Source organism: Letharia lupina (genome assembly GCF_014066315.1).
Source record: "Letharia lupina isolate WasteWater1 chromosome Unknown contig_24, whole genome shotgun sequence".
NCBI classification, from domain to species: domain Eukaryota; kingdom Fungi; phylum Ascomycota; class Lecanoromycetes; order Lecanorales; family Parmeliaceae; genus Letharia; species Letharia lupina.
Genome location: NW_023502993.1, coordinates 368068 through 395773, shown reverse-complemented (window position 1 = coordinate 395773; position 27706 = coordinate 368068). Strand labels below are relative to the sequence as shown.

General features: G+C 50.6%; 9 protein-coding genes across 9 annotated transcripts; 5 read left to right on the top strand and 4 right to left on the bottom strand.

Annotated features, from left to right (window-relative positions):
- Nucleotides 1-619: 619 nt before the first annotated feature.
- Nucleotides 620-1627, top strand: HO133_006352 (uncharacterized protein; the record flags this gene model as incomplete). The annotated part of the gene is made up of 1 exon (XM_037297250.1): nucleotides 620-1627. The coding sequence occupies one exon, from the start codon at nucleotides 620-622 to the stop codon at nucleotides 1625-1627; it is 1008 nt and encodes a 335-aa protein (XP_037147375.1).
- A 1402-nt stretch (nucleotides 1628-3029) lies between these two features.
- Nucleotides 3030-4354, top strand: HO133_006351 (uncharacterized protein; the record flags this gene model as incomplete). Its single annotated transcript, XM_037297249.1, has 2 exons — nucleotides 3030-3440; nucleotides 3515-4354. 2 exons carry the CDS (start codon nucleotides 3030-3032, stop codon nucleotides 4352-4354), a joined length of 1251 nt encoding a protein of 416 aa, XP_037147374.1.
- A 276-nt stretch (nucleotides 4355-4630) lies between these two features.
- On the bottom strand, nucleotides 4631-5825 carry HO133_006350 (uncharacterized protein; the record flags this gene model as incomplete). Its single annotated transcript, XM_037297248.1, has 3 exons — nucleotides 4631-4856; nucleotides 4948-5370; nucleotides 5437-5825. 3 exons carry the CDS (start codon nucleotides 5823-5825, stop codon nucleotides 4631-4633), a joined length of 1038 nt encoding a protein of 345 aa, XP_037147373.1.
- Nucleotides 5826-6357: 532 nt separating this feature from the next.
- Nucleotides 6358-9570, top strand: HO133_006349 (uncharacterized protein; the record flags this gene model as incomplete). The annotated part of the gene is made up of 1 exon (XM_037297247.1): nucleotides 6358-9570. One exon carries the CDS (start codon nucleotides 6358-6360, stop codon nucleotides 9568-9570), a length of 3213 nt encoding a protein of 1070 aa, XP_037147372.1.
- A 60-nt stretch (nucleotides 9571-9630) lies between these two features.
- Nucleotides 9631-10061, top strand: HO133_006348 (uncharacterized protein; the record flags this gene model as incomplete). Its single annotated transcript, XM_037297246.1, has 2 exons — nucleotides 9631-9665; nucleotides 9902-10061. The coding sequence occupies 2 exons, from the start codon at nucleotides 9631-9633 to the stop codon at nucleotides 10059-10061; spliced, it is 195 nt and encodes a 64-aa protein (XP_037147371.1).
- A 5040-nt stretch (nucleotides 10062-15101) lies between these two features.
- HO133_006347 (uncharacterized protein) lies at nucleotides 15102-17268 on the bottom strand (the record flags this gene model as incomplete). Its single annotated transcript, XM_037297245.1, has 3 exons — nucleotides 15102-15878; nucleotides 15932-16746; nucleotides 17103-17268. 3 exons carry the CDS (start codon nucleotides 17266-17268, stop codon nucleotides 15102-15104), a joined length of 1758 nt encoding a protein of 585 aa, XP_037147370.1.
- Nucleotides 17269-18962: 1694 nt separating this feature from the next.
- HO133_006346 (uncharacterized protein) lies at nucleotides 18963-20440 on the bottom strand (the record flags this gene model as incomplete). The annotated part of the gene is made up of 3 exons (XM_037297244.1): nucleotides 18963-19076; nucleotides 19127-20267; nucleotides 20319-20440. 3 exons carry the CDS (start codon nucleotides 20438-20440, stop codon nucleotides 18963-18965), a joined length of 1377 nt encoding a protein of 458 aa, XP_037147369.1.
- Nucleotides 20441-21156: 716 nt separating this feature from the next.
- On the top strand, nucleotides 21157-23919 carry HO133_006345 (uncharacterized protein; the record flags this gene model as incomplete). The annotated part of the gene is made up of 1 exon (XM_037297243.1): nucleotides 21157-23919. One exon carries the CDS (start codon nucleotides 21157-21159, stop codon nucleotides 23917-23919), a length of 2763 nt encoding a protein of 920 aa, XP_037147368.1.
- A 445-nt stretch (nucleotides 23920-24364) lies between these two features.
- Nucleotides 24365-27190, bottom strand: HO133_006344 (uncharacterized protein; the record flags this gene model as incomplete). The annotated part of the gene is made up of 1 exon (XM_037297242.1): nucleotides 24365-27190. The coding sequence occupies one exon, from the start codon at nucleotides 27188-27190 to the stop codon at nucleotides 24365-24367; it is 2826 nt and encodes a 941-aa protein (XP_037147367.1).
- Between the last annotated feature and the right edge of the window lie 516 nt (nucleotides 27191-27706).

The window sequence follows — 27706 nt, the reverse complement described above, 5'->3', positions numbered from 1 at the left end:
CATCATTGCTGCATGAAGAGTCACCGACAGTAGTCAGTATTCCAGCATCGATACTCACATACACTTCTAAACCCGTCGAGGATTAAAACTTGACGTTGAGGACCGTGTGTCAAAACGCTGCCATCATTCAGCTCACACAGTCTTTGAGGTCCAAGCGATCTCTTTGAAGTGTCTGGCCTTCAGCTGTGGGTCGGTCGGTACGAATAGCTCGCCCGTCTCCGCGGACCTTGCCTTCGCTTTACTGTTCCGCTCATACGCCATTTGAGCGGCCCAGGTGGGCTTCTTCCAGCGCTCCTTGCACAGCTCGTCAAGTATTCCAAAGGACTGACAGATTCCATCCCAGTTGATGGCGCAGGCCAATGTGCTTGCTCTACTGTAGTGTTTTCCTGCGGAACAGTCCATGTGAATTGCCTCCAATCCCAAGTTGCACCACCGGCGCATGTGGATGTGTGCCTCGCATGTCGCCTACTCGCATATTACACGGCGTCTGTCGAAGTGACAGTGAACTTGGTGACTTCTTGATTTCTCCACTCACATAAATTTGTTTCTCCTGTAGAGACACCACCTCTGGTCCACCGTCACATCTATTGCTTCGAAGTACAACCAAGTTGCTCACACGATGGGGAAATTCTCCAAACAGCCCTTTTTTCAACTCATATGCTTGTTGAGCCTAGCCAGAGCTATTCCAAGCCCCCTAACCTTACCGGCAGACACCCTCCTTGAGGACAGCTTTGGCAACAGCCTTCCTAATTCGACCCTCGCCGCAGTCATCCCCAACGACTTCACAAGTAAACCAACTCTCCCGCTTGATGAACCCGTACTCAATCGGCAAAACACTCTCATGCTGACCCTCCACGCCCTCAGTAACCTCGCTCTTGACGATTTTGATGGAGAACAGCAATCTCAGACATGGCGCTCTTTACAGCATGTCTCGATTGACATCCTCGGACCTTCAATGGTCGTTGAATCTGCCCTGGCCATCCGAAAATATGCTGTGTGGGGGATTTACAAAGCTGTCCATTTGATGGTCGCTTCGAATGACTTCCGGTCCAGGAATTATGAGTTGTACTGGCAGGGAACTTTAGTAGGATTTGTTGGGTTCAATACTGGTGCATATGGCGCTCTCAGCATCGGAAATGCCACGACCAATGGGACTGGCCAAGGCGTGCAAGAAGGAAGCTTGTCCGTCTCACTAAACACCTCGTCGGATGCTACGACTACCGATCTAGGCAATAGTCGCACAACTCTTTCCTTTGAGCTCAACGGCCGCGCAATCGGCGAATCCAACGTCTATATGACGCTCTTCACAGGGATACTCAAAGCAGCTCCGTATTCCAAGGATGAGCGCGTACAAGACCTTTTTTTCGTGAACAGCCGCGCTTTCAATACATACCTCAGCTTCAAGGAAATAAACGATCCAGGGCCTGATGGGCCCTATTTTGAATATCAGCAGCTGATTCAGCTATTTACGCAACTGCCTTCGTGGGTGATATCGCATAGTAGTCAGTGGACCGAGGCTTATATGCTGGTCTCTGTTGATGGGAGGCCGGTCGGGGCAGGGGTTTTGAATTGGCAAATTCGTCAAAAGACGGATGCTGCGCACGGTGACAGTGTGGTGACTTCGTGATTAGGTGGAAGTGGTGAGCAGGGTGTCTCATGGATGACAATGCGCGTCGTTTTGATTTACTGCTGCTAGAAATAATCTGGATCTGAGGGTCTGGATAAAAGTCGATTATGAACGACAGGGACAGGTTACCCATGTACCCACAGGGTTGTGGTTGTCAAATGGGTTCGTGCTTGATTGTCAGACGGCAGCTCTGAATGGCCTAATATCGTACAGAGGTCTGCACCGAAAGTCCTGCACCCGCCAAGACTCTTGCGCTCAGACGTCGGATAACGCCCCACCTAAAGGGCTACCTGGACAATGCGTCTGGAGTTCTTCGGAATCGCACCTAGCCCTAGCCAGGTTTCGGGGCTTAATGCCCCTATCAAGCCAAAAGAAGTACCTAAAGTCCCATCCATGCGCTGTGAGAAGATATTTCTAGGCTTCCCCTCTACAGGGCCGCTTTCCGAAAGTAGGGTTAGGGCTGCACTAGTGCGGGTGCAGGACTTTCGGTGCAGACCTCTGTAGTACCTATTTCATGACCTGGCGACTTTCCGCGAGAAATGCCTTCGGCAAAGCATTAAAATTCTCAATGGACAAAAACGATCGCGATACCCACAAACTTTCTTACGAATCCACTCGTTACTATCATTGAATTGCGATTCTATGAAGTCTAGGCGCAACCCCAGAATGTTACACATCGCAGGGATACTCGTAGGGGCTATATTGTTGTCCCATCAGCGCACGAACCCCCCAAACCAAGAAACCGATCGACACTCGCTTGGATTTTGATTCACGTGCTGTCGGAGAATTCTCGTGGGGACGGTGAGCGTGCATTACAACCCCTGGACGCCCAGAGCACATGGCGTTCCTAGAAACCTTGCCGAGACGCGCACCAATCCGTACCCCTGGAAATCTTCCTTTGACGTTACTGCTAAGCTTCTGGCGTGGACCAACGCCGCACCGCATGTCCCCAACACCACACTACCGTCGGCCAGGCTTCCCGCCCACCAACCAACCCCCAAGACAATTTCTCTATTTCCCGAAGACGCCAGTTGAAAATCTGGGGAAACTGGGAAATTGATTCGATCCACAGATATTAGTCGGACTAGAGTCTTTTGAGGTTTCCTACCGAAAGCTTCCTGTCAACTAACTGTCACCGCGATTGCAACGCTCAAGCTCAAAGAAGGGGAAGCAGATTCCCTCATCGTGCACCATGGCGCAAGCTCTTGTGGCAGGCGTTCATGGTTATATAACGAGTTGTCTTACCTTCCCCCCTCGAACTGCATCAAGTGGCTCTCTATACAATTCCTCTTCATGCTCCGACCCTCTTCACTGTCCAAATCATCCATACCTTCTTGAACCACTCTTGTCTTCTCTCACGCATCCTCTCCTCCCTTGACCCTACATTCCTCTCACACGAACCATGCCCCCAGGTTCTGCACTCTTCGGCCAACCTCCCAACAACCAAGATGACTGGTTCATAATCCGAGGCTTTGCCCGCTCGCTCGGCATACCGGACGGGGTGCTGAATCCCAGTCACGGCTTCCCATCACCCCTTCAACGGCCGCCAAACTCTCCCTATGTCTCGCGGGGCCCAAGCATGATTGCTTCCACGGCCGTTGCGATGGCCTTGGTGATATTGATCACCGCTGCTCGCCTTGGCCTCAGGTACTTCCGGAGGGATCTGAAGGTCGGGTATGATGATTTTGTCATCGTCCCGGCTGCGTTGGCCACAGTTGCGTACATGGCCGTAGCGATCGGGCAGGTGGTTTATGGGGGGGCTGGGAAGCATGTTTATGATATGACATATCAAGAGCTCAATTGGTTTTACGAGGTTTGTTGTCCTTCTAGATGATGAGGAGGATATCATCATGAGCAGCTGAAGCTGATCGCTTCGTTCTTTTCTAGCTTGGATTCATTGGCATAGTGGTTTTCTGGATGGCGGTTGGCCTGATCAAAGTCTCGATTGTGTTTTTCAATCGCCGCCTGACAGGCCTCACCTCCCACAGATGGATGATCGCCCACTATGTTTTCCTCGCTCTCATTGTTGGTTTCATGATCACCGCCCTGTTCACTGAACTCTTCCAATGCACCGGTCCCGTCGACCTGAAATTCAGCCTCATTGCCTTGGGCCGTCACCCTACGGGTAACAAGTGTCTTAACGGAAATAAGCTAGGATATGGCTTAGCCATCATCCACAGTACCTTTGACTTCGCCCTCTTGACTGTACCACTGATCGTTCTGTACCAGATGAGAATGTCCACCGGGAAGAAGATCAGACTGGGCTTCCTATTCTCCATCGGCTCGCTTTCTTGCATTGGCAGCGTGATGAGACAGGTAGTTCAGGCTCGCACCTATACCGACTTCGATTTCTCCTGGACCTTTCGACAAGAGCTGGCCTGGATTATCGTCGATATATTCTTTGGAATTGTAGCCGCTTCTCTACCTGTTTTGAACGCAATCCTCCCGAAGCGCTGGAGGTCTTCGAGCAATCACACCCCTCAGCTACGCCACCTCTCCATCTTCAAGAGTGATCCGAGGGACTCGATCAAATTGGAGAGCAAAGACGCTCTTCCGAGACCGGATGGTACGATTGTGGAGGGAGCCGGGCAGATTGACAAAGACTCGTTTCATACAAAGACAGAAAAACGGTGGGATGATGCATTCGTCAAGGTACAGAGACCAGAGCCGGTGCAAGATTCTGGCACCAGACAGGGCGCGGATTTGTCGGATGATACTTTAGTCTGATAGCTTTTTGATCTGGTATGCGAGTTCAGTGGAGTTGAGTCAGTGATATGTTTTGCAAAGCTGTATATACGCCCGATATCTCTGTACAAAGGACCCATACTTCCTTCGTGAAACCTAAAATAGCTGAGGTGAGTTGTATGGAGATCAACTTGGATTTCTGGGAGTTGGCATGACTGTGGTCGACGCTCAAATGTAAAACGTTTGTTCAGCTGCCAGAGACAACGAGTAGCGCAGGACTTCAAGAGATACCCGATCCTCTCAAGACCGAGAGTGTGTTTAGCGCACTTCTAGACTTTGGTCTTTCCCATAGACAGACAGCCTTATGCTGGCGTTGACCTCGACATTTTGATCGTCAACAGACGATCTGAATTTTTCGGCATTGCCCTGCAAAATTATAATCGTGAGGAAGTGAACAAACGCGAACATCAGGAGCGAGTTCACAACGGAGATAAACGATGAGCCAATGGCAATCAGAGGTGAGGCCAATGGACTATCGGATACCCTGAAACGGTAGTAGAAAATGTCATCCCTTCAATATTTCGGGCTGACCAAGCTGCAATATACTATCCTCACAAATCAGCCCCAAATGCCACCTTCTCATACCTGGCCACCAATTCTCATAGACCTTCTCATGCTTTGTCGATAGCGGATCCCCCTCACCCTGGCCTACCGCGGTTTCAGCAGCCTTACAACCCTCGTCCGACTGCTTCATGTCTATCCACACCATCTTGGCTCTGCTAGTCTTCAGCTTGGGATGCGACCTTTTCCAATCTTCTGATCTAACGACAACTCCAGAAGGGTCACCCTGAGGTAGAGGCGGCTGAAGTATGTGGGTTGAGATACCGAGGTAGGAGAGCCAGGTGCTAGACATTGAAAAGAAGGGGAGGTAGCTTATGGGGTGGATGGTGGCGGAGAAAAAGGGTTGTGTTGAACTGGGGTCCGCCCGAAAGACTTCGACTTTGACTGGGGAGGACGTAGATGGGTCTGAAGGGGTGAAGCTGAAGCGCGCTAGATGCCTGTAGAGGGTAAGATTCGAATCGGGGTTCACCTATCACAGTAAAAGGAATAGACGCGTAGCATACTTTGGAATGTTCCAGTTCCTCCTCCCATTCATCAGAGTTGCCTCTTGGCTGACCCAGATTCCTGTTATCCTCGAATCCTTCCCTTTCTTGCCATCAGGCCCAATGGATGAGAAGAAGCCTGGTAGTATGGCCAGCTCGTCATACGTGCCTACAGGACTCTCGCTGTATCTGACGATCTGCGCGAAGCCCAGACCGCCGGTATATTTCCCTGTCTCTTTCTCTGAGCTAAATGACGCTGCATGGAGCTCGAGAGGGTCGTAGACAATGTCCAGAGGAAGGGCGGAAGAGGCGAAGTGGTAGAAAGAAAGGACGTAGACTGTCGCTTTGCAGGTCCATGGGGGTGGAGCAACGGGTAGGGATATCTCGGGTGATGGCGCAGACGTTGACATGGCGGCAAAGTCAAAAGCGTGGTGTTATTTGATAATTGATAGATATGTGCCACGGCGTGAGCGAGTCAAGCCTTTTCATAGAGATCGGAATCGTCGACTGATGACCAACTGGCAGTCAGGCATGACGATAGTGCTTATGGCTTCAATAGCTCGAAAGCGTGCCGTACTGGGCCGGGAGAAAGAAGCCATATTACTGATCTAAACGACATCGACCGAAGCCTACAAGTGAACTAGCCTTCTAAGGTCAAGTGGCGGCTCGCTTGCAGGTTATTGGTCTTGATCGTGGTCGACGGGTCGCTGGTGAGGATCCTCGCCGCCAAGGCTTCGCTTCCTGCCCCTCCTATGCCGACTTTTCACAAGGCTGTGACAGAGTGCTACGTATATGGAAGGCTGCATCTACCAGTGCTGCCAATTCACCTCAGCGAATCGATGAATATGCTGGTCCCTTTATAGTTTGGATGGTCACTTTATAATTTTTGTATGCCAACCTCTCGCATTTTCAGACATTGCTTGAGCCATCTCTTCTGTAAATATGCCTCATCTTCCGTGGAGGTCGAAGAATTTCAGAGTCGAGGATCAGCAACTCCAAAGTGTCCCCTATGACTCTCTAGTAGGGGAAGATCAGCCTAAAGACCTTTGGGATCGAGCCCACAGACTTTTACGTGATGACAAGAGCAACAGACATTTGCTGGTAGCATACGAAAGGATCTTGCTGTCCGAGCTCAACGAAGTTGCATCACCATCAACATCTGTGAACTGGGGAAGTCGTGATAGGAGAAGGCAGGTGTCAGATTTGATAGTGAAGAAACTCAAAGTCATCGAAGACACTCGATGGAGGCTTCAACTGGGAAAAGAGACAGTGAAGGTCAAAGCCCAAGTGGACAAAGTCGTGAAGACTGTGATTTGGGCTCAAGGTTTCGTATCCTCAGCAATCAGCGCAGATCCGCACGCTGCGCTGGCATGGGCTGGTGTATCGCTTCTACTACCATTGCTGCTCAACCCTACATCGCAAAATAAGGCTCTTGTTGATGGCTTGGACTACATCTCTACGCTGATAGCTCGCTTCACCGTCATCGAGGGGATTTATCAGCAGCATATATCGACGCGTTCTGCAACGTCTGGCTCCAATGATAAACCTGAGCTTGAGCGCTCATTCGAGATGCAAGTCACAAAGCTTTACTCGCAAATCTTAGCTTACCAAGCTCGGGTCGTGTGCCAACTTCCACGAAATGCTCTAGTGCGATATGGAAGAGATGTCTTGAAAGCGGATGATTGGTCTACGATGCTTGCTGAGATAAAGACAACAGAGTCCAGTTGCAGCGCAATCTCCGATGTCGTCAGTACCGAAAAAGTAGATGCCTCCTGGAGAGAGCAAGAACGCCGAATGGACGATCTTTTCCGATCGCAGGAGGAGCACTACTGGAAGTTACAACACACGACCGACCAGATCGCAGCTGATCTAAAACAAGCCATTGAAGAACAAAGAGGCTGGCACAGGACGGATGAAGAGTCTTTGTGCCTTCAGGCGCTCTGCAACTCAACGTATGAGGACCGTAAAAACCGAAACCCCGATCGTGTGCCTGGTACCTGCCAATGGTTCTTGAACAATGACAAGTTCCATGAGTGGGCAGAGAATGACTCTTCAGACCTTCTTTGGGTGACCGCAGATCCTGGTTGCGGCAAGTCCGTACTATCGAAGTCGCTCGTCGATAGCGAGCTGGAAAGCACTTTGTCGCTGACCACGGCTTACTTCTTCTTCAAGGATGATAGCCCTGAGCAAAGGAGCGCTACACATGCTGTATGCGCTCTGTTACATCAATTATGCATCCAAAATCGTGCTTTACTACGGATAGCCGTGGGTATCTATCAAAAGAATGGAAGCCAATTAACTTTATCATTTGCCTGGGTGTGGGATTTGCTGCTAGCAGTCGCTCAACATCCTGAAGCCGGTGAAGTCGTATGCATTTTCGACGCGCTCGACGAATGTGAAGAAAGGGATAAAGAGACTTTGATTAGCTCATTGAATGACCTCTACGCCTCCCAAGAAAGTTTCGAAGGCCGGCTCAAGTTCCTGATAACAAGTCGACCCTACTATGACATAGAGGAATCCTTTGACCAGAACACGTTACGACTGGCCGGAGAGGACGAAAGCGACACGATCAAGTACGAGATCGATCTCGTAATCAAGGATAGGGTCTCCAAAATCGCCTCCAGGAAAAGGCTGGACCCCCAAACTTGCGCTGCTTTACAGGACCGCCTTCTACAAACCGAGAATCGGACTTATCTCTGGCTACATCTAACGTTGGACAGGGTCGAAAAGGGGTTCGGTCTAGCTACTCCCAAGAAAATGAGAACTTTCATTGATGAGCTACCGAGAACAATCAATCAAGCTTATGAAGCCATGTTGGATCGGTCTCCTCAGCCGGAGCAAGCACGGAAACTGCTACACATAGTCTTGGCCGCAGTGCGGCCTCTTGATTTGCGTGAGATGAACATGGCCCTCAATATTGAAGAAGGCCAGGCATCTCGGAAGGAAGTCGATTTTTATCCAGAAGATTCGTTCGGCACTTATGTTAAGAATCTCTGTGGGCTCCTTGTGAGCATCTTCGATGCAAGAATATACCTCCTACATCAAACAGTGAAGGAATTTTTACTTCCCAGGGCTATGACCCCTGGTGCAATCAAGCGTACTGACTCGGTCGGAGTGTGGAAACACTCTATGGAGCCAAGTGAATCCAATCTTGTCCTTGCAAGTACATGTCTGTATTACCTTTCATTTGCTGTATTCGACGAAGACACATCCCGCGATGAATACAACCCAGAGAAGAATTATGATTTTCTCATCTATGCAGCTTTGTATTGGCAGAATCATTTCAAATTCGCTAGAGAAGAAAGAAAAGTGATCGAATTGTGGTACTATGTCTGCGATATGGAGACTAGGCGCTTTAATTCATGGTACCAGGTGTGGCTGCAGCACGAAAACAAACATGACCTCAAGCTTAAACCAACTGTGAGAAAGACTTCTCCGCTGATGTTAGCCTCAACCTTCGGTCATGATGTGATTGTGAGACAATTAACTGAAGGAAAGGCTGAGAGAGAGTTCGAAGACTGGGGAGGCATGACACCGTTAATGTCCGCTGCAAAGTACGGGCACGAAATTGTCGTGAGTTCTCTGATCAGGGTTGGAGCTCTTCTGGAAGCACAGGATTTCAGATTGTTGACGCCTTTGGCTTATGCTGCGACCTATGGACATGAACATGTAGTCAGGGTCTTGATCAATGAAGGAGCATTCATAGATTCGAACAACTTCAATGGAGAGACGCCTCTATCACTTGCTGCATATCACGGCAACCATCTGGTCGTCAAAGTGCTGATTGATGCCGGAGCTCAAGTGGCTACTCCCGACAAGAATGGCTGGACGCCTCTAATGGCGGCTACAGCCGTTGGACACCCTAAGGTAGTGGAAATGCTGCTGAAGACTGGAAAATGTGTTCCGGCGGACACTCTTAGGTACACCCAAGGCCTGACGCTTCTGCACCAGGCTGCATACATGGCGAATGAGACGGTAGTGAAGATGCTCCTTGGCGCCGGTTGTTCACCGGATTCTACGGATAATGAAGGTATCACGCCGCTGGGGCTTGCAAAAAGTGGTCTTGGCGCAGAGTCTACCACTCAACCGAGCAACCACCGCCGCTCGAAGCTGGAAGCAGTTATAAAATTGCTCGAGCCAGTCACATCGAAGTGAGTGCTGGACCTGATAAGACCCTTTGAGCCATGTTGTACGTGTTCATTCACCACAATCACTATGGTTCGCCATAGCTACTACTGCGCCGAGGACGAGTATCATGGCCACCGCAAGCTCGCCGAGTCAAGAAGACGTAGACTTAGATCATTGGGGACAAAGGATATTATCCAAGTCAGCTTGATGCCAATAAAGGTGCCATCCTAGAAGGCCGGTGTTCTTTCCATTTGACAGAAGATCGTGCATTCGTGCGGATGCGGAGGGCGATATCCTTCCTCACTCGATAAGGCACGTTTTTCATTCCATATACGACCTAGCTTAAGCCTGGTGGCAGAATATCGAAAGAGCTTCTACCGAACAGTGGTAAATCAGCAGGACCACGGCTGTGCTATGTCTTTAACGAAGGCGTCACGACTGCTATCCAAAAGTCGGACGCGAAGAAGGAAGCCATTCTTCTCAGCGGGCTTGCCCATGACCGGCAACGAATACCGTAAGCGTCCAGCCGACTCGCTCGACACTGGCTCTATAGTCACTGCTCTAGGTCTACGTTTCGTCTCTCTGATTCTTGGCGTAGGATAATAGTAAAAGATTTCAGATGACTGGTGCTACAACAGTTCTCGAGGAAGCCAGGTCTCAGCAAGTCCAGAGAACAACAATACGACCTTTCTCTTACCATTCAAAAATTCTGAGCAGTGCACGGACCAATCCATCAGTGCCAACCTCTTGGACTCCATCGATCAAGTAATCCGTCCATTATTCCACTTCGACTGGCCCCACCGTCCCGCCATCTACTCAAATTCTTATCTCCCAGCCTGCGACACCCTGCTCGTCTCGGCTACTGCCCACATGGAATTACGAACCCAATTGCCACGACGTTCTTACCTATTGATAGAACCTCGCGACTTTTCCATCGTGATGGAGCGGACGCTCCTTACGCGCGATGCGAGACTGGATCCAAAGGAGTTCATTGAAGCTTAATACTCTATCCAATATAAATTCCTATCGAGTGGGCCTGTTGAGGATGTTTCCGATGGTGATCTGATCAATTGTAACGATGAGCTGGGAAATACTTTCTGGTTCGGAGCCATCATCTACGTGAAGGAGATACTCCAAGAGTTCACGTACTTGGCCACCAGCTCTAGCATACTCGCGTTGAAGCTCAAGATTTCTCTCAGCGTGGTCCTGGCACCCGAAGCCATCCCAACATCGTCGTCACCTATCTTACGGCTGCTGGTCGTGGGTGGTGTGGCGAGCGTCAAGTACAGTATGGACCGTACACTGTTTGTTGCGTATCTATTGAGGCTGCGACGTGAACTTGGTTTGACGGATGGGAATATGTGGAAGAGACGTTGCTATGGATTGGGAAGTTTCTTGATAAAGCTGGCAAGAGGTTGCTGGAAGAGGTGAGGATTACAAGGAGAATGCTTAGTTAATGAAATGTAGCTTAAATATCTATTGTGATGCTGCCAGGTGGTATAGATACAGCTTATTATGGGCATCATAATGAAGTCAAAATGGAGTCTTTCTCAGCCTTCACCCAATTCCATTGAATTTCTAAACATCTGAGAGCCTGTTATGGAGTGGAGCTTGAATGGCCGAAGCTTCCTAACATATTAGTGCTTCAGGGGCCTTTCAGTACAAAGATGCTCTGCTGGAGCTCTTCTTGCCTGCGAACGGTCTTTTTCGTCAGTAAATGATCGGACCACTGGCAGAAAGGCACTACCGTCTCGAGTCACGTGATTGTACTGTACAAAGACATAACCTGCTGAGTCAGCTTGAGCAAAATGCTTGGCATGATTCCACGACATCTGCGATTGACAATCTTATGATTAAACTGGCACCTTCAAACCAACATGTCCTTCCCGTCCGCATGCCGGCACACCCTCCACCCTCAGCTCCTCCGCCAACCCACCATCCGCATCCGCCTCCCCACCACCGCTCGCGCCTACACTTCTCGCCGCCGCGCCGACGAAACCACCCTCGCCTCCGCAAGGCACAACCCCCGTCTCTCGGGCCCCTCGCTCGGCCATCTCATCACAGAGCTCAGCGCCACGACGCCGGACATGCTCAGGGACGGAGTGAGAAGGGAAGGCCACACGATGGGTGAAGAGCAGAGGACGCTGGCGCGCAACGTCGCTATCGGGACTGTGGGGCTGCCGCTTGCTTTTGGGGGTGTGGTTGTAGGTGTGGGGTGGCTTTGGGGTTCTGACGGTGGGGGTTGAGGGGTTCTCTGGTTCGGGTGGCGTAGAGAGCGCGGGTTGTTGTGCGTAAGGGAGGCGGAATTGGTATATATGCTATTTAGGACACAATTGGACTGGGTAAGCTCCGTCGTGTCGTCTCTGATGAACAAAATTCAATTACTCCATCTATTCCCTACAAAATGTGCTTGCTTTATTACAATACCAGACATTGATATCTCGACAGATCAACTCGGAATCCTTCCCCTCCTTCCTCTCCTCCGTGCCGTCGACACGTCCGAAACGGCTTTCCTCTCTCTCCTCTCTCTCCTCTCTCTCAATTAGAGAAAGATCCCGATTCCCCGCTGTTCCGCACATTCGTCATCTTGCTCGTCTTGGTCACTCGCCAGCTCTTCGTGCGTGGCTATTTGACAACATGGACAAGTCTCATACGGCTTGGGTGATAGCGGGGATAGCCAGCTTAAGACGCATGCAAGATATCCCCACGTGCAGGCAAGATGTTTTCGCCATCGGAGGACGAACCTTGCAGCCCAGAGTGAGAGGACCATCCAAAACACAATAAGCCAGCGCCAGCCCATAAAGTCGTTTTTCTGATGGAAGTTCCAACCGGGCGAATAGAATGCCCATACGATGTCTCCAATCAGCCAACAGAGCGCAATGACAAGCGCACAGTATCCTATGAAGCTGAGGACAAGATCCTTCAGTAGCTCGAATAGTGACACCATAAGTGCGTGGATAGCTTGCTTTGATGGCTTAACGCAGCTCGCCATGGAGGCTTGAGTGTGGTAGAGAGAAGCGGCAGAGGTATTGGGGTCAAGATCGTATGAGCTTGTGTGTCTTGATCGACGATCCTTTCGTAGAGGTATTCCGCTTCTGCGAAAGGCAAAGATGGAAGATTCACCGCAACGCAAGAAAGAGGTTCGTTATATCTCATCGCAAACATAGGCTTTACACTTGATAGAGCAAGTTTTCTTCTTTTTTTGTAGGATGTGTTATCAGAGCATACTGAACAATGAACTTATGGCTTCTTTCTGTTTGACGGTTTTAATTTCACCGGTTGTCGTCAGGACAAAAGAGCACAGATGACTCTCGCAGGTTGGAGTGAACCACTCCGCTCGATTATCGTCAATGCCACGGTTGCTTTTGTGTCCCAACAGAGTTAGTGAACATTGACGTGAGATGTCAAAAAGCAAAAAATCACATGGAAGGGTAAGTTCGGGATGCCTTTTGCCATCAGTGTGCAATTGATTTCTGAGGACGTGCAGACACTTTTGCTACGTGCGCTCGAACGCTGTAATCATCTTGCTTCCTCAGGGTTAGTTTCACGCTGGCCGAGAGGTCTTGGAACTTTGCTACCGTGGTTAGTAATACTACTGGGGCCCTGCTTGCACATTTTGGAATCGAACTACCTTCAATTGAAATATCTCAAGGCCTCCCCTGAATCATTTCCTTATATCCAGCCCAGAACTCTTTGATATGTGATGAACTCTCCCTTAACCTATCAAGATTCTCGCATATCGTCCATGACATCTCCCATCCCGAAGCCTCCTCTCGCCACCAAACCCTTCATCTTTGGACCCTCTACCCGAACCCTCACCGTCCACCCCTCCCACCCGGTTCCCATACCCAACCACTCCAAAAACGACCATCTCATCCACGTCAAGACCACCGCCATATCCGCCGAAAATCCGAGAAAAACAAACCACGCCCGGCTACAACCTCGCCGGAACCGTCATCACGGCTCCCCCATCCTCTCCTCTCCGCACCGGCGATGATCCACGCTCGCACGCGCGCGTCCCGTCCGGGAAACCGTCGCGGTTATGCCATCGCGCGGACGGAGGAGATGGCGCAGAAGTCGCAGAAGTTGAGGTGGGTGGAAGCGGCGATAAGGGCTCGGCAGGCCTTGTCTGAGCATGCCGGTGTGGAAGGGCTGGATGTTCCGGTTCCATTGGGGAAGAGGGTTCTGCTTGATGCCGCGGCGGGTGAGGCGGGGCTTTCGGCTTGTGCAATTGGCCTGGATCGTGGTGTTGGAAGTTGTGGCGCAGCTTGGCAGTGCGAAAACGATGTGTTTGGGCGTGTCAGAGCTTGTGAACTATAAAGGTGAGAGCTTGAAGGCATATGCCCGAAGAGAGGGGCTGGTGGATGTCGTGATTGATCCTTTGGGAGGAAAGACGTTGGCGGATGCGTGGTTTTGTGTCAAGGATGCGGGTACTTCGGTTAGTATATTCGAGTCGCCTGAAGGGAAGAGGCCGGGGGGGGGTGAAGGATAAGGTTGTGAAGGATGAGTTCTTCATGATGGGATATCGAAACTGCCGGACGAGGGCCAGTGTAAGGGGGTGGTGGACAGTGTGTGGGATTTCGAGGACTGCACGGGGGCATTTGAAAGGTTGGATGGGGGCCATGCTAATGGTAAAGTGGTGACCAAGGTTACCGAGTTGATATTTCAGGAGTGAATGTCTCGGTTCACGTATGGGTACGTCAATTTAGGATGAGATCCGACACCTCTTCTCCTTACCACAAGCGCTTATTCTGGAAGCCTTCTAAACATAACCTAGGACTGTCATGGTAATGATCGTTGCATATGGAAGGGCCTCGTACATGACGTTGCGACCATCCCGCATTGATTGCATTTTCACCTGTAGACGAAGCACCTGCGTCGAAGAAGTTACGGAAGGACTGGGTTCCTTCTAGAACAACTCTACAGTTTGCGAAGGAAATTACTTGAGATCGTCTTCTACCATCAAAGCAAGTCCTATACCAAAGGATCAGGACAATCTGCCATCAAGAAGGAACTGGAAGTCCCTTCTCTCAAACAGAAAATGTAGGGTACGTACGCACAGAACCATCCTGGAAAGTTGGCGAAAAGACACGCTTTCCGCGGCGCGAGAGCATGAGAGGATAGGGCGAGTCGGGGTCAGAGGTCAGTAAGATAGAGACGGCAAGGAAAAGATTTTGCCTGTACCGAGAATGACCACGTGAAGTCGGCATCAAGCACATAAGGACAACTGATGAAAGTGGCTTTCAGTTGATTCTTGAAGTATAGTATATAGCTCGTCAATGCGTGGGAATGTGTCTCTGATGAGTATGATATTTCGCAGCTTGATTTGATCATTGGATGCAAGTGTACATACGGCGCCCGACTCAAATCATAGCATCCATTTATACATGAAAGCGCCTTCAAGACCGGTCAGGAGCATGTCCTGAGAGCTGGACGCCGATGTTCAGGAAGGAATTGATCAATCGCGTCTAGAATACTGGAGATATCAAAGGAGTATCAGGTATCATGAAAGAAAACTCTTATAGCATCCTGCCGCTGCCAAGCAATCAGTAATTCTATCAATTCACTGCTTTGACATGCCTGCGGTAGTGAAACGTATCGTCCAGCATCTCCTCCGTGAAACCAAAGCCGGACCCAGAATGGTCATCTCCATAGCCTGACACTTCGACTGTCGAGTGCGAAATCTTGATAGGCGATAGATCGAGTGAGTTTCCTTCGTCAAACATATCGTCTGCACCAGTGTCGATTGAAAGTGCTGCTGCTTCCAGAGGGACGGACTCTGCAATCACTTCACCATCGGGCGATATGCGGACTGTAGTGTATTGATGGGCAGAGCTGATTATTAGATTGAAGGATTCGTCATTTAAGCTTTTCAGCCAGCTTGCTTCAAGCCTGCCGCCTATCCGTAGGAGAGGTAGCATCAGGATCCGTGGTGCATGCCAGGTGGTCTTCCATAAGTGAATTGCAGGTTCGGGAATCGCACAATGGATTAGGAGGAGGTCAGACTGTGAAGGGTGCCATATGATCTGTTTGACGGGCGAGTGATGGATCAGGACATCAATCACTGTACCAGTACTCAACGACCATATCCACACTGTGGTTGGTACGACGTCATTTCTTGACGCCACCAAAGTTCCATCGCTGTTGAATGCTATCACAGAGATCCCGTACGACGGATTGTTCGATTTGCCCAAGGATAATGAAGTTGGCGGACTTGCGGGCTGCGGTGCGGCGACATAGCTCCTCTCTTTGAGCGCATTTACCTGTTCTTCCCAGACGCCAGCTTTGGGCAATATTATCGTTGCCGGGTGGTGGAGATTTGCTATAGGCGAGAACTGTTCCCGAGTCAGCAAGCTGTAGACGCCTTCACAGTGGTGGAGAGACTTACATTGTTCTTGCTGAAGATAGTGATACTATCGTTATAATCACCAATTGCCAAAGTTCCGGCGGATGGACTCCATTGCATGCATTTGACTCCTAAGCTTATGTCCACACCATTCAAACTATTCGAAATAGTCTTGTATAAGTGTCCGTCCGCAGTGTAAATTAGCACCTTATAACCAATACTTGCAGTATCTCTGGTAGCAAGCCAACTCCCATCAGGGCTCCAAGCCACCTCCTGAGCATCGATTGTAGGCATTTCCACACTTTTTACCAAATCGTGACTCTTAGGCTGAAGCAGCATTAGAACATCCTGCGCAGCAGGCCTCGTCAATATTGCTAGGTGTCCCGTCCTCGGCCTGTGATGGAAGCACTTCACCAAGTACTTTGGATCCCTGATCTCGACGCCACGGCTCGTGAGAAGAGACCATATTGTAAGCTTGACGCCAAAGTCCGAGACGACCACGATTTCATCCTTTGTGTGTCCGAAAATCACCTCTGCGATTCTCCCCAAATTGCTAGCAGCTTTATCGATCACTGCAAGCCATGCTGGATCGTTGACATTGTATATCCGGACCGCATCGTCGTCTGCAAGTAATATCTGCCCTGGCTGTTCACAGTGCCCATTTCCTTGCTCTTTCGTTGCATCTTTGGCAAGATTATTGGTTCCGCACCACCGAAGGAAACGACACCTTGAGACGAAGTCCTGAGGCAAAGGAAATTTGCGAATGACCTCGCCGTTGCGTGAAGAGGATACAATCAGGCGGGACTGTTGGAGTGTTGCGATGAGGACACCATTGGGAGACACGACGGAATGCTGGGCTAGTAATTGTTAGCAATGTGGGCTCTGGGGACATCGACTACCAAAAATTCACATGAGGAACAATACTGAGTTGCCATTGTTACATGTTGAACAATGATCATGCAATGTACTGAGTGTCCGAGAGTAAACAGTGGAATTGACCGAGGTTTAGCCGACGCGGCCCGCCAACTAACTCGCAGTATGATCTCGCGATCTCAACATCTTATGCTGTGATGTATGATGTACTCGTATATCTTTCCATACTCAGTATCTAGCTACCTAAGACGATTTATTATCTCCAGTCTCTCACTACATGCACCCGTTTCGGTCGTCCTTGCTGTGGCGAGTAAGTCAGGTCATGGGCTGATTTGCACACTACTCAGTAGAAATGAGGAAATTGAATCAGGATCATGTCTTCGCTGCTCGTCGTCCAACTCCGCCTTTTGTTGAAGATACATCTGTATGAATTTATCCTCGTCCGTTCTCGCATCTTGCGTTGAAGTGGCAACTTCTTCCTTCCTTGGTCGACGCCTTCGAATCATGCAAAACGAAAACAGGCTTATTGCGACAAGGATGATCGGAACGGCAATTGCAACGACGAGGACAGCGGCGAAGTGGCTAGTACAGCGGTCATTGCTTGGAAGCTGTGTGGTCGAAGAATTTGCTAGAGGGAGAAGAATCTGCAGCGTCCCGGCAGCTGTGTTAGACGAGGTGTGTATGTATGTACTCGTATAAGCAAGGGTAGTCGGAGTAGACCCGTTTACAAAAGCTGAAGTAAAGAATCGCCAATTGCACTTCGGTTTTCGTGTAGTGGGAATGGAGGACGTAAGGTATACGAGCGGTGTCACCACAGTTCCGGCTTGTAAGGTCAATATCCTCATCTTCGTAGTAGTCCGTCACACAATGGGCAGCAGCGGATTCAGTGCTAGAAAGAGTCCTAGCATTACCTTTTTGGAGAGTGGATGGCAATACCAAAAGAGATTCTCCGTATCCGCAAGACAACCACTGCTACAAGAGCTAGCGATGGCGCTGGACTCGTAACACGCGGTGTATCTTGGGCAAGGCTGAGATATGTACGGCGGGGGACAGCAGAGGGCAAGCGACATGGCACGGTCAAACGCACAAACGCTGTTGTCAGGGCAGAAATATGGCTGCACTGCAAGGTGCAAAGTATTAGCGACACGGATGGTGCAAGGAAACGGGAAAAGACGATTGTACAGACGTCGGCATTGGCGTATCCACACGTGCTTGCTGCTTGTCGATTACGCAGCTGACGCAAGACGAGGGTAGGATTTGGTGGTGGAGTTGGCGAGGGTGAGGCTTCTGCCATTCTGACTATAGGAAACGCCGAAAGCAGCGGGACTGAGATAGATATACGCGATTGAGGGTACGTGGAGTAGGTGGAGATCGGCTTTAGATCATAGTAGGTGAGCGACGCCAACCTGATGACCAGGCTGCGCCCAACTCTGGTAAGGAAGGTTCCGTTCGAGATTGCGCCTTAATTTAATGTTACAGAGCCTTTCCCAGCGGTTCTAGGATTCAAATCTCCACTTGCTGCGTCGAATTATTCGTCTAGTCAGCAGTTCGTGGTTTTTTGTGCGTCACCCGGGCGAACCGCTTTTTTGAATAGGTGAAAAGGAACGAAGATCATAATAATCTGACAGTTTCCGTGCAACAGTAGGTGAGAGGCATGCACGAGGCCATAACAGAAGGGCAGGAGCACTTCGGAACGATTAGATACCGACGACATGGGACTCGTGCCATGCATCATGCACAGCTCAGTGTGGCCCTACCTCGCACCAGCTATGGCTATGTAGGCAATTTGCTCACCGTTGCGAGCAAATGCATACCATCATTCATCAATGAGTGCTCTGATTAATGGCGAAAAATAGAGGCCTCAATAAGTATATCCATGGATAGCAGAGTCTCTTGGGAGCCCGCGTTGATGGATAGGGAGAGTTGAGGTTGTTAAAGAATCAAATCTGAAACCTGAGCGGCACAAGAGGGCTCCGCCGTTAATCCCACTTACTATTGGTATTATTCCGAGGATGTAATTAGCTCCTACAGCTCTTAGCGGCATCAGACCACCTCGAGTTTACCATTGGAAAACAACGCTCTTGAGACTCGAGCATTACGCACATTAGTGACACCCACGAAGCTTATGTGATTTATTAGGGACCATGGACATGATAATTATCAATAGCAATCATTAACTATCCAGCGTCTAATTTTCCAGTTAGTATCCACCAGGCTCTATTGATTCTGGAAACGCAGATTTATCTATGTTTGTTATACAAGCTTGCTTCCAATTCTTGGGCGTGAAGCCATCAACAATGGCCTTAAAAGCCTCCTATAGAATGTTAGTAGACGCAGTAGACTCCCCTGTGCAGACGTAAATACCAATGTGCAAAAGCTCTCGTCACCATCAAGGTGCTTTCCAGGAAGCTTGCAACCAGGAACTACGACAGGTCGATCGTTGTACCGTATGCGAACGTAATGGCCTTTCAGCTTCTCCCGCTCAGTAGCACTAAGCTCATCTGTAGTCTTTCGCGCTATGCCCTCAGTAGCTATCTTAGTCTTCCCTCCAGAACCAAAGAAAGTGCTGAGCGCACCCTGCTTCTGCTTGTGTGCGACGGCGGCAGTAGCTGGCCTGTCAAGCCTTTCTCCATCGATGGACTCCCTGTCGAATTCCGACTCTTTGAAAAGCTCCAAAGCCAGATGACTGGTGTATGGCGGCCATTTCTCGCCCTCGAAGCATCCCAAGCTGGCTAGCAGTGCCGCCAAAGAAGTATCGTGGCAGCCGCTCAGGCCGAATTTGATGTCTTTCTCTCCACCTCTGCCGGCGCCCAGGGAGCCATCTTCTCCGCCGATTTCGAGAAGGCCGTCATTGCCGCTTTTTTCGACACTACCTATCATACGTGCTACAATGTCGCCGGCAAGAGCACCGATGCCGACTTGCCGATACTCTTTACTTTCCGAGAAGCCGGAAAACCATTCTTCGACGCCAATCTTTTCGATAATGTCGCGGCCTTTGGGATCGTAAAAGGGGGAAGGCAGGCGTGTTGCAGGGCCATGACCTAATGTCGAATTGATAGTGTCCATGATCCCTGAGAGCCGAGGGTGTGAATCGACTTGTACTCGGGAGTTATCTGGCATCCATTTTCCGATCAGAATGTTGAGATACTCAATTTCTTGCGATTCATTCCATCTATCGGCAGTCCGCTGTGCGAATGCCTTTGATAATTGACTGAACCTGCGACAGCTCGATTCATTCGGAAAAAGCGTCTCATCTTGGGGCGTACGAGTGATTATAGTGGGCGGCGGAAAAGATGATGTCCTTGCCGACAGAGGGTACATGCCCCAAAAGCTTTCCTGGACGCTCTCCAGAGCCCTTGGCAATGGGCTCGCTCTTAAATAGATCATGTCGGCGTCGCTGATGACCTTGGGCATGTACTTTAGCTGATCAACATAGAGATGTCGGAGTCGTTCGCCGAGCGCTAGGGTGGTCTCGCGACCTTTGTCTGTTAGTTCTCCAAGGTTGCTGCGCCATATCAGTGGCCATTCAGACTACTTTGTATTTCGGACATTTCACCAGACAGTATCAATCTCGCCATTGGGCCCAGACGCCACTATTGATGCGTCATTGTCGCCGAAGGTCTCCAGGCGCCTGCGCCATTGAAGCTTGTCCCAGGACGACCAATCCGTCTTTGTCATCGCAACGCTCAATAGTCTTTTGGCAGCATTGCAATAGGGCCAGTCTGGCCGCACCATTAGTCTTCCATCGCCTCAGGTGGAAGGGTCAAGGCATACAAGGAGCCAGCCCTGCCTGGATTGGGCGTCATTGAAAAAACTTTTCAGCTAACAGCAGGGACTCACATTCTGAAACCGTGTTGAGACAGGGCTTCTCTCGCCTGATATTTTCTTTTAGAGTATTCTGACCTGCGGAGAAATGGAAATGCAGGTACCATGTCGGAGAAGCTGTGAAGGAAGGATGGAGTCAGCCGATACAAGTGGTTCAATGTGAGTCTTTTCCTGCACATGACCGGCGATCCCAATACTCGCAGAAGGATGACGGACATACAATTTGCACCAATTGAAGCTTCAAATTTTGAGGGTAGAGTCGGTTCAATTCGTCTTGAGTATAGGACGGGCGGGGGACGAGTGTCGTCATCGCGAGCAGAGGAAGGAGAGAGTACCACGGGTTATAAGTGTATAATGGGCGTTCCTACTGTATGTACAATCATATCTATTGATCGTCGTGGAAATATTCGCCACCCGCCCCTCCTCCAGCTCTCGATTTATCTCCGCCCAGTACTCGTATATCCGAAAATGCCAAGAGATTCTCGGAGCTTCAAAATTCTTTGCATGGCCTCCCGCTTCGGTCAGGTGTTTCCTCCAGGCAATTGCCATCGAATCCGTCGTATTTGTTCATGATCGCGCCTCATGTTTGTCTGCGATGCTCTCGACAGCTCCTCCGCTGGAATTACCAGCGTCGCAGCTTAGGCTTCGTCTCGCTGGGCCAGCTTGTTGGCCGCGACGATGACAACAGGATAACGCCCCAAGAGGTGCCGTTGGCCAATGGCGACCCCGCGGCAGTCGGATTGCCTCATCGAAAGAAGAGATTGACGTTCGCTCAGAAATACCAAGAACAGCGAAAACCAAAGGGCGTCGACAAAGTTCTGGAGACGCTCTTTGCATCCAATCGCGAAAATGAGCAAACAACAGAGAGATCCCGATATTCTCGGACCCCCAAGGTCCACTCCGCCAAGACTGCGGCAATCGAAATTTCAGCAATCGAAAGGTCTATAGAAGTTCGCCTTCGGCAGTTAGACAACAGGCTGCTTCGAGGAACCGCGCCATTGCAGGAGATCTGGAAAGAATGCGAATGTCTGCTTGGCGAGAGAAAGAAGATTCGCAAGAACACTATGGCAACTGGCGATTATAAATCGTTCTTCAGCTCCACGTCGGTCGATACGCCAGCCAACTTTCGCACCTTCCGAGATGTTCTAGTAGCTATCTGTCAAAAGCAGCGTCTTGTGATAGAACATCAAGACTTTACCCCGGCAGACGCAATTAAAACATACGTGAAATATGGTGCGATGAGACACTGGTGGCATCTGGTATTGTGGCGTCAACTTGGACACGTGCTACAATTGAGATATCAGTCTGCAAACGACACCGTCGGAGCGGCATCAGATAAGAGAACACGTACTCTATTGGGCGAGATTCTCGGAGTATGGAGTGTGTACATCGGGGAGCATTGGTTGTATCCTAGTGTAGTTTCGGTGCCTCTTTCAGGGGACTCTAATAAAGGGTATAATAAGACTTCGACATCAGAGGGTTTCTCAAGCTCCTTCCCCAAGCGACTATCCAAAAACCCAACTGTTGAAATCAAGGTAGCTGCCGCGATGACACTCGAGTGTCTGAAAGCGGCCGGGATGAGAGCCCCATTGCAAATCTTGAGTCTATCCAATCGATTCGGCCAAGCCCCGGAACGAGATCGATCAATCACCACCAGGTGCCTGCTTCACGCAGGGGTTTCTTCCCAGATCATCGAAAAGGCTCTAGAAGGGTGGGAGTCTCTTCCCTCGCCAATGCCAACGGAGATACTGGAGCCAACCGAGAATTACAAAAAATCAAGCATTTTCGAAGATCTCGTGGGTCCATCTCAAACGAGGCAGGATGTGGACTGGAGCGAAAAGGGACTGGGTGCAGGCCTTGCAGAGATAGACAAAGCGTCGAAGCAGATTCTGTACTCAAAGCGAACAGATACAGAACGCGCTGTAGAACTATGGCGTCAATTCCAAGCGTATCTCGAAGCAGGTAAGTCGGAAGATAAAGCCGACTCAACCGACCAACTCTATGCCCGTTTTCTTCGCACTTTCTGGGCACTACGTCGTCGCGACCACGCAATTGAAGTCTGGAATCACATGATCAACTCGGGCCATCTACCAGGTCAGAGACACTGGTCTGCCATGCTCACAGGCTGCGTTCGAGCCAAAGACGTCGAATCTCTCCAGAATATATGGACCAACATGCTACGGTCAGGCATGCCACCAGACACCCATGCCTGGACAACCTACATCCACGGTCTTATCGACTGCCGTAAATGGAAAGAAGGACTAAATGCACTCGAACATCTGGGCCGAATCTGGAAATCAGCACCGCCCCTCAAATCTTCCGACACCGTAGCCGACAGGACGGTTGGGACCATTACCGCAGACGAAGAGCAAAGCACTGAGAAGCCCAAAGACGACACCATCCTGCGGCCCACCGTCGCTCCCATCAATGCCGCTCTATCCGCTCTAATCCACATCAATATGCCTGTTCTACTCCCTCGCGTCCTCGCCTGGGCCCGATTCCATCAAGTCTCCCTCTCAACCGTCACCTTCAACATCCTGCTCCGGCCCATCGTCCGCGACGGCTCTCAAGCCTCCCTCCAAGCCCACCTCCAGCAAATGGCCGATGCAAATTGCATCCCCGACGTCGCAACCTTCAGTATAATCCTAAACGGACTGGTGTCAAACCCAACATCCACATTCCACACCCTGCCCCCCGAGGCGCAGGAAAGTACCATCACGTCCATCCTCGCAGATATGGGCAGGCAGGGCATCGAGCCAGACAAGTTTATCTACGGCACCCTCCTCGACGGCTTGCTCACCCCAGAGAATAAAACGCTATCTTACAACTTCACCCCCAATGTCCCAGCCGCGCGCACCATTCTCGCTCACATGGCCGCCCGCAACATCCACCCTTCCTCCCCCATCTACACGATACTAATAACACACTACTTCACCCGTCGCCCTCTCCCCGACCTCCCCGCCATCTCCTCCCTTTGGTCGTCCATTGTTCACTCGGGCCAGATGAAATATTTAGACAACATTTTCTTTGACCGTCTCATCGAAGGCTACGCTGATAATGACAAGCTTGAAGAATCGTTGAAGTTTGTAAGAATGATGCCAGAGCAGGGCAAGAGTCCCGGGTGGAGGGCATTGGCTAGGTTGCTGAGGGCATTGGTGAGGGCAAGGGAGTGGGGACTGTGTAGGGAATTGGTGGAGGATGTGGAGTGGGAGGGGGGTTTGTTGAGGTTTGGGCAGGGGAGATTGCGGGCGAGGCACAGGGTGGAGTTCTGGGAATTGGTGGATATTTTGAAGGAGAGGGGGGTTGTAAAGATGGGGGATGAAGAAAGATGAATTGAGGCGCCGGAGAGGGTTGGAGACATGCATGGATCTAAAGGTCGAGTAAGTCGTTACTGCTCCTCCGTGTGATCATCAAAGCCATGTTGCGGGAATCTGCACAAGCGTGAACTACAAGTCCACTGAGACTACCAATATGAACAAACGGAGACAGCGTCCTCTCCAGGTATCTTCCAAGTTCCACGAAATCAACCAGCAAGCCCTGCAAGAAATGATCGAATGCCACATGATCTGTTTTAGACTGATCGTCGAAATCCCAAGCGCCGCCAATACAGGGAAAGGCAAAACCATCAATGCCATCCCCACGTGAACCGCCATATGCATGACTCCACCGTACCCGCCATCAGACTCCTTATAACATAGTCGCTATCCAGTTTCAAATATTCAAATGAACCCTCCTCCCATATCGCATCTTCGTCCTCGCACTTGATCTCGATTTCCTTCACTGCATCCCACCCATCCCACCACCATTCATATGCGAGTGCATGCTCCCATTGACATTCTGCACGCCATGACCACCCATATGTGGCATCTGTGTAATCTGCATCATCGCCTGCCTCTGCTGCTCACTCATCTGCTGCCCACCAATGTGCGCGCCTATCCCATTCATTTGCCCGGTCACCCCCGGCGGCATTTGCCCCATCGCTTGCATATTTGCAATCTGCTGTTGCTGCTGCTGCCGCACTAGCGCTTGTTGCTGCTTGAAATGCTGTTGTCCCCTTGAAATAGCGGTTTGCCTTGCCTGTGCTTGCTCTTGTGGGGTTATCGCGGCGAGGTTGTTGTTGTGACGTGCGGCGAGGCTTTGCAAAGTCTTGTTGTAGAAGGTTTGGATGTAATTCTGCATCTGCTGTGATTGCTGTGTTTGCGGCGCGTTCATGGGGCGTTGCTGGGGTTGAGGCTGCTGATTGGAATTCTGCGGTGGAGGTCGAGGTTGTTGAAGAAGTTGAGCTGGAGAGGCTCCATTGGGCATGCCATGAGGGACGTTGCCATTGTGCATTTGAAGTTGTTGTTGCCTCTGTAGCGACACCATGTAATCGTTGCGAACCTGCTGTTGGTTTTGATGAGCAAGGTGTTGGAGGTTCTGCATGGGTGGCCTCCCATCTGGAGACATCTGCGGGTTGGGAGAGCCATTCTGCATGTTTCGTTGGTATTGGGCGTTGACTTCGGCTTGCCTCCGTTGATTATGATGCTGGCGTAACATGATCTCATTCAATTGCTGAGATGTGTACTGTGGATGTCCATTCAAGCCTTGGTTTGGCATGCCGTTCATTACAGGATTTGTTGCCATTGGTGGACTTCCTTGATTCACGCGAGGGGTTGCGTGGCCTACTACAGGTGTAGCATGCGGCATGGCCGGCGTACCATTCATGAGTGGCGTGGTTGTGCGACTGGGTGGCTGTCGGCTTCTTTGATTGCCCATAGCGACACCTCCAGAACCAGGGTGTCCATGCTGCATAGCCGAAGGAGGCCGTGCTGGACTGCCGGCATTCCCTTGAGCGGAGGAAGTAAGGTTCATGGAAACATGACCAACCAGCGGCGACGAATGCAGATTGGGCGTCAAGTTGCGCACTACCGGCGATGAGTGCTGAGCTTGGGAGACTGCATGTGGCATGGGATGACCGTGGTTCAATTGAGTCTGGCCGGTAGCCAAAGCCTGTCTTTGTGATTCTCTCATCTGGTTCTCTTGCATCCGGTGCACTGTGGCTGCGTCTCTCATTTGTTTTTCTTTGAGGTGGTGATTTTGCCGCTGGATTTCCAGTGCTTGCTGCTGTTCAGCTTCTTTACCTCTTCGTATGGCATCTTCCCTGTGTTCTCGCGCCTGTTGTTCATTCCGTGCTTTCTGGATCGCTACTTGGGCCTCACGCTGTGCCTTGGCCTCAGCCTCTCGCTCAGCTCGCTCCTTGTGCTCGACCCTGATGTTCTTGATAGCTTGCCATGTCTCAAAGCGTGGCTCAAACGTTGCGGTGCCCGCTTCTCCATCAGTCGTCCCTGCCTTAGCAGCCGGGCCTGATACATTGTGTCTCTCGTCCATAATGAGCATAAAAGCTTGCTCTTGTGCTGCTATGGCCTCATCGGCGGCCAGTTCAGCAACAGTGCGCTTCCTTGTCTTAGGAGCAGGGTGGCTTTGCTGATGGCGAGGATCAGTCAAATTGCCGAGTAGTGTATGGGCGTCTTCAATGTTGTCGACGGGATCTAGGAAAAGAGGTGGAGCGGTTGTCGTTATCGCCCTGCTCTCAAATTCATGGATCTCCTGCCCGCTGATCATCATCTTTTGTTTCTTATTGGGAGGGCCGTTAACAGACGGTGTGGGAGGAACGGCGGACATCGGTGTTGGTGGTATAGTTGCAGAAGCTGGCGTGCGGGGTACTTGAACGGACTGTTTACGGTTGTTGCGAAGGTCTGGGGTATTGGCTTGGATATAGACTTCTTCCTGCAGGGAGAGCGGAGTTGGGAAGAGAACGACAGTAAAAGTCTTGGGACCTTTGCTAGCTTGCTTGTCTTTTGAGACTGATGCCTCTGCGCTTGGTGCTACAGGTGCGTTGCCGTTGGCTTTGGGTTCCTCCTCTATCTGCGGGTAAGGAACGTAGGGTGAGGGTGTAAGGTGTTGGTTGTAGTTGTGAATCGAGAAAGGTACGTTGGTGTCAGTTTTGGTGGTAGCTGTGGATGTGGACGAATCGCTTGAAGAGGAGGTGCTTCTGTGGTCCTGAACCTGCACTATGAGACAGCTTTCGTAAAATCTAACGCCAGCAGCCTGAAGCTCCTCTACCATATCGTGAGGCACGGTCTGCGACTTTAGATGCTCCAGAATAAACTTCATTGGCGAGCCGTACGAGAAGCTACCATCTTGCTGGTCGAACCTGAAGTGCGTTGGGTGTAGGTGTATAATGAGCGACGGCGGTTTGCTCCGATACTTCTTTAGGATATATGGCTGTGTTTTGACGTAGGGCGCAGGTATCGTCTTTGGCACCCTTTGCCCATCGAGTCCCTTCCCACTCCGATTTGATCTTGAGTCTCCCGGCTTCTGTGTTTCTCTCCTCCGATTGCTCAAGCGCGACGCCAATGCGTTGACATTACCATTGACACCATTGGCAATCGGCGCGGGAGGAGGTTGTTTGAAACTGGAGCCAGAGGGTGGTCTTTTCGTGCTCATAGAGGGTGAAAGGGAGGATTGGTGAGATTGCACTCCATTGGTTTGGACAGCGGGGAGAGGTGGACGCTTCATTTTCTGGTGGGGCGCCGAGGGTTTGCTTGCGACGGCAGTAGCCATGATGGTGACCGTCGTTGAAATTAGAGATGTAGAGAGACTGCGCAGAGTCAAGCTCTCGCAAGCTACCTAAGTAGCCAAGCCCTGTGAGCTTGCCCCCAAGTCCTGTCGCATTGAGAGGCGTGGGGGGGGGGGGCTGGTGGTAAAATTCTGATGTCTGCAAAATCGCTGCTGCACAGACTCTCCCGGACTGAGACAAAGTGTTCTGAAGTTGGCGAAGCTATTAATGCTATCGGACCAGAAGTACAAGTTGTGAGTGGTTTGATGGACTGGGGGATGTGTTACACTGACGTTCGTCGTCAGGAACCGTTATGCTAGCGTCCTTTTGCGGAACAATGCACCTGATATGAGAATAACCATAGATGATAGATGATGGCAATACATATCATGGACTGGGATGAAGTCTGAATGATATGATCCACAGTATGAACGGAATATTGGTTATGAAGGTCTAAGTAAGCTGTGAAGCCCAGGAATGTAGAAGGTGCCAAGCCACGCTAGGCCTATTTGGAAAGCATG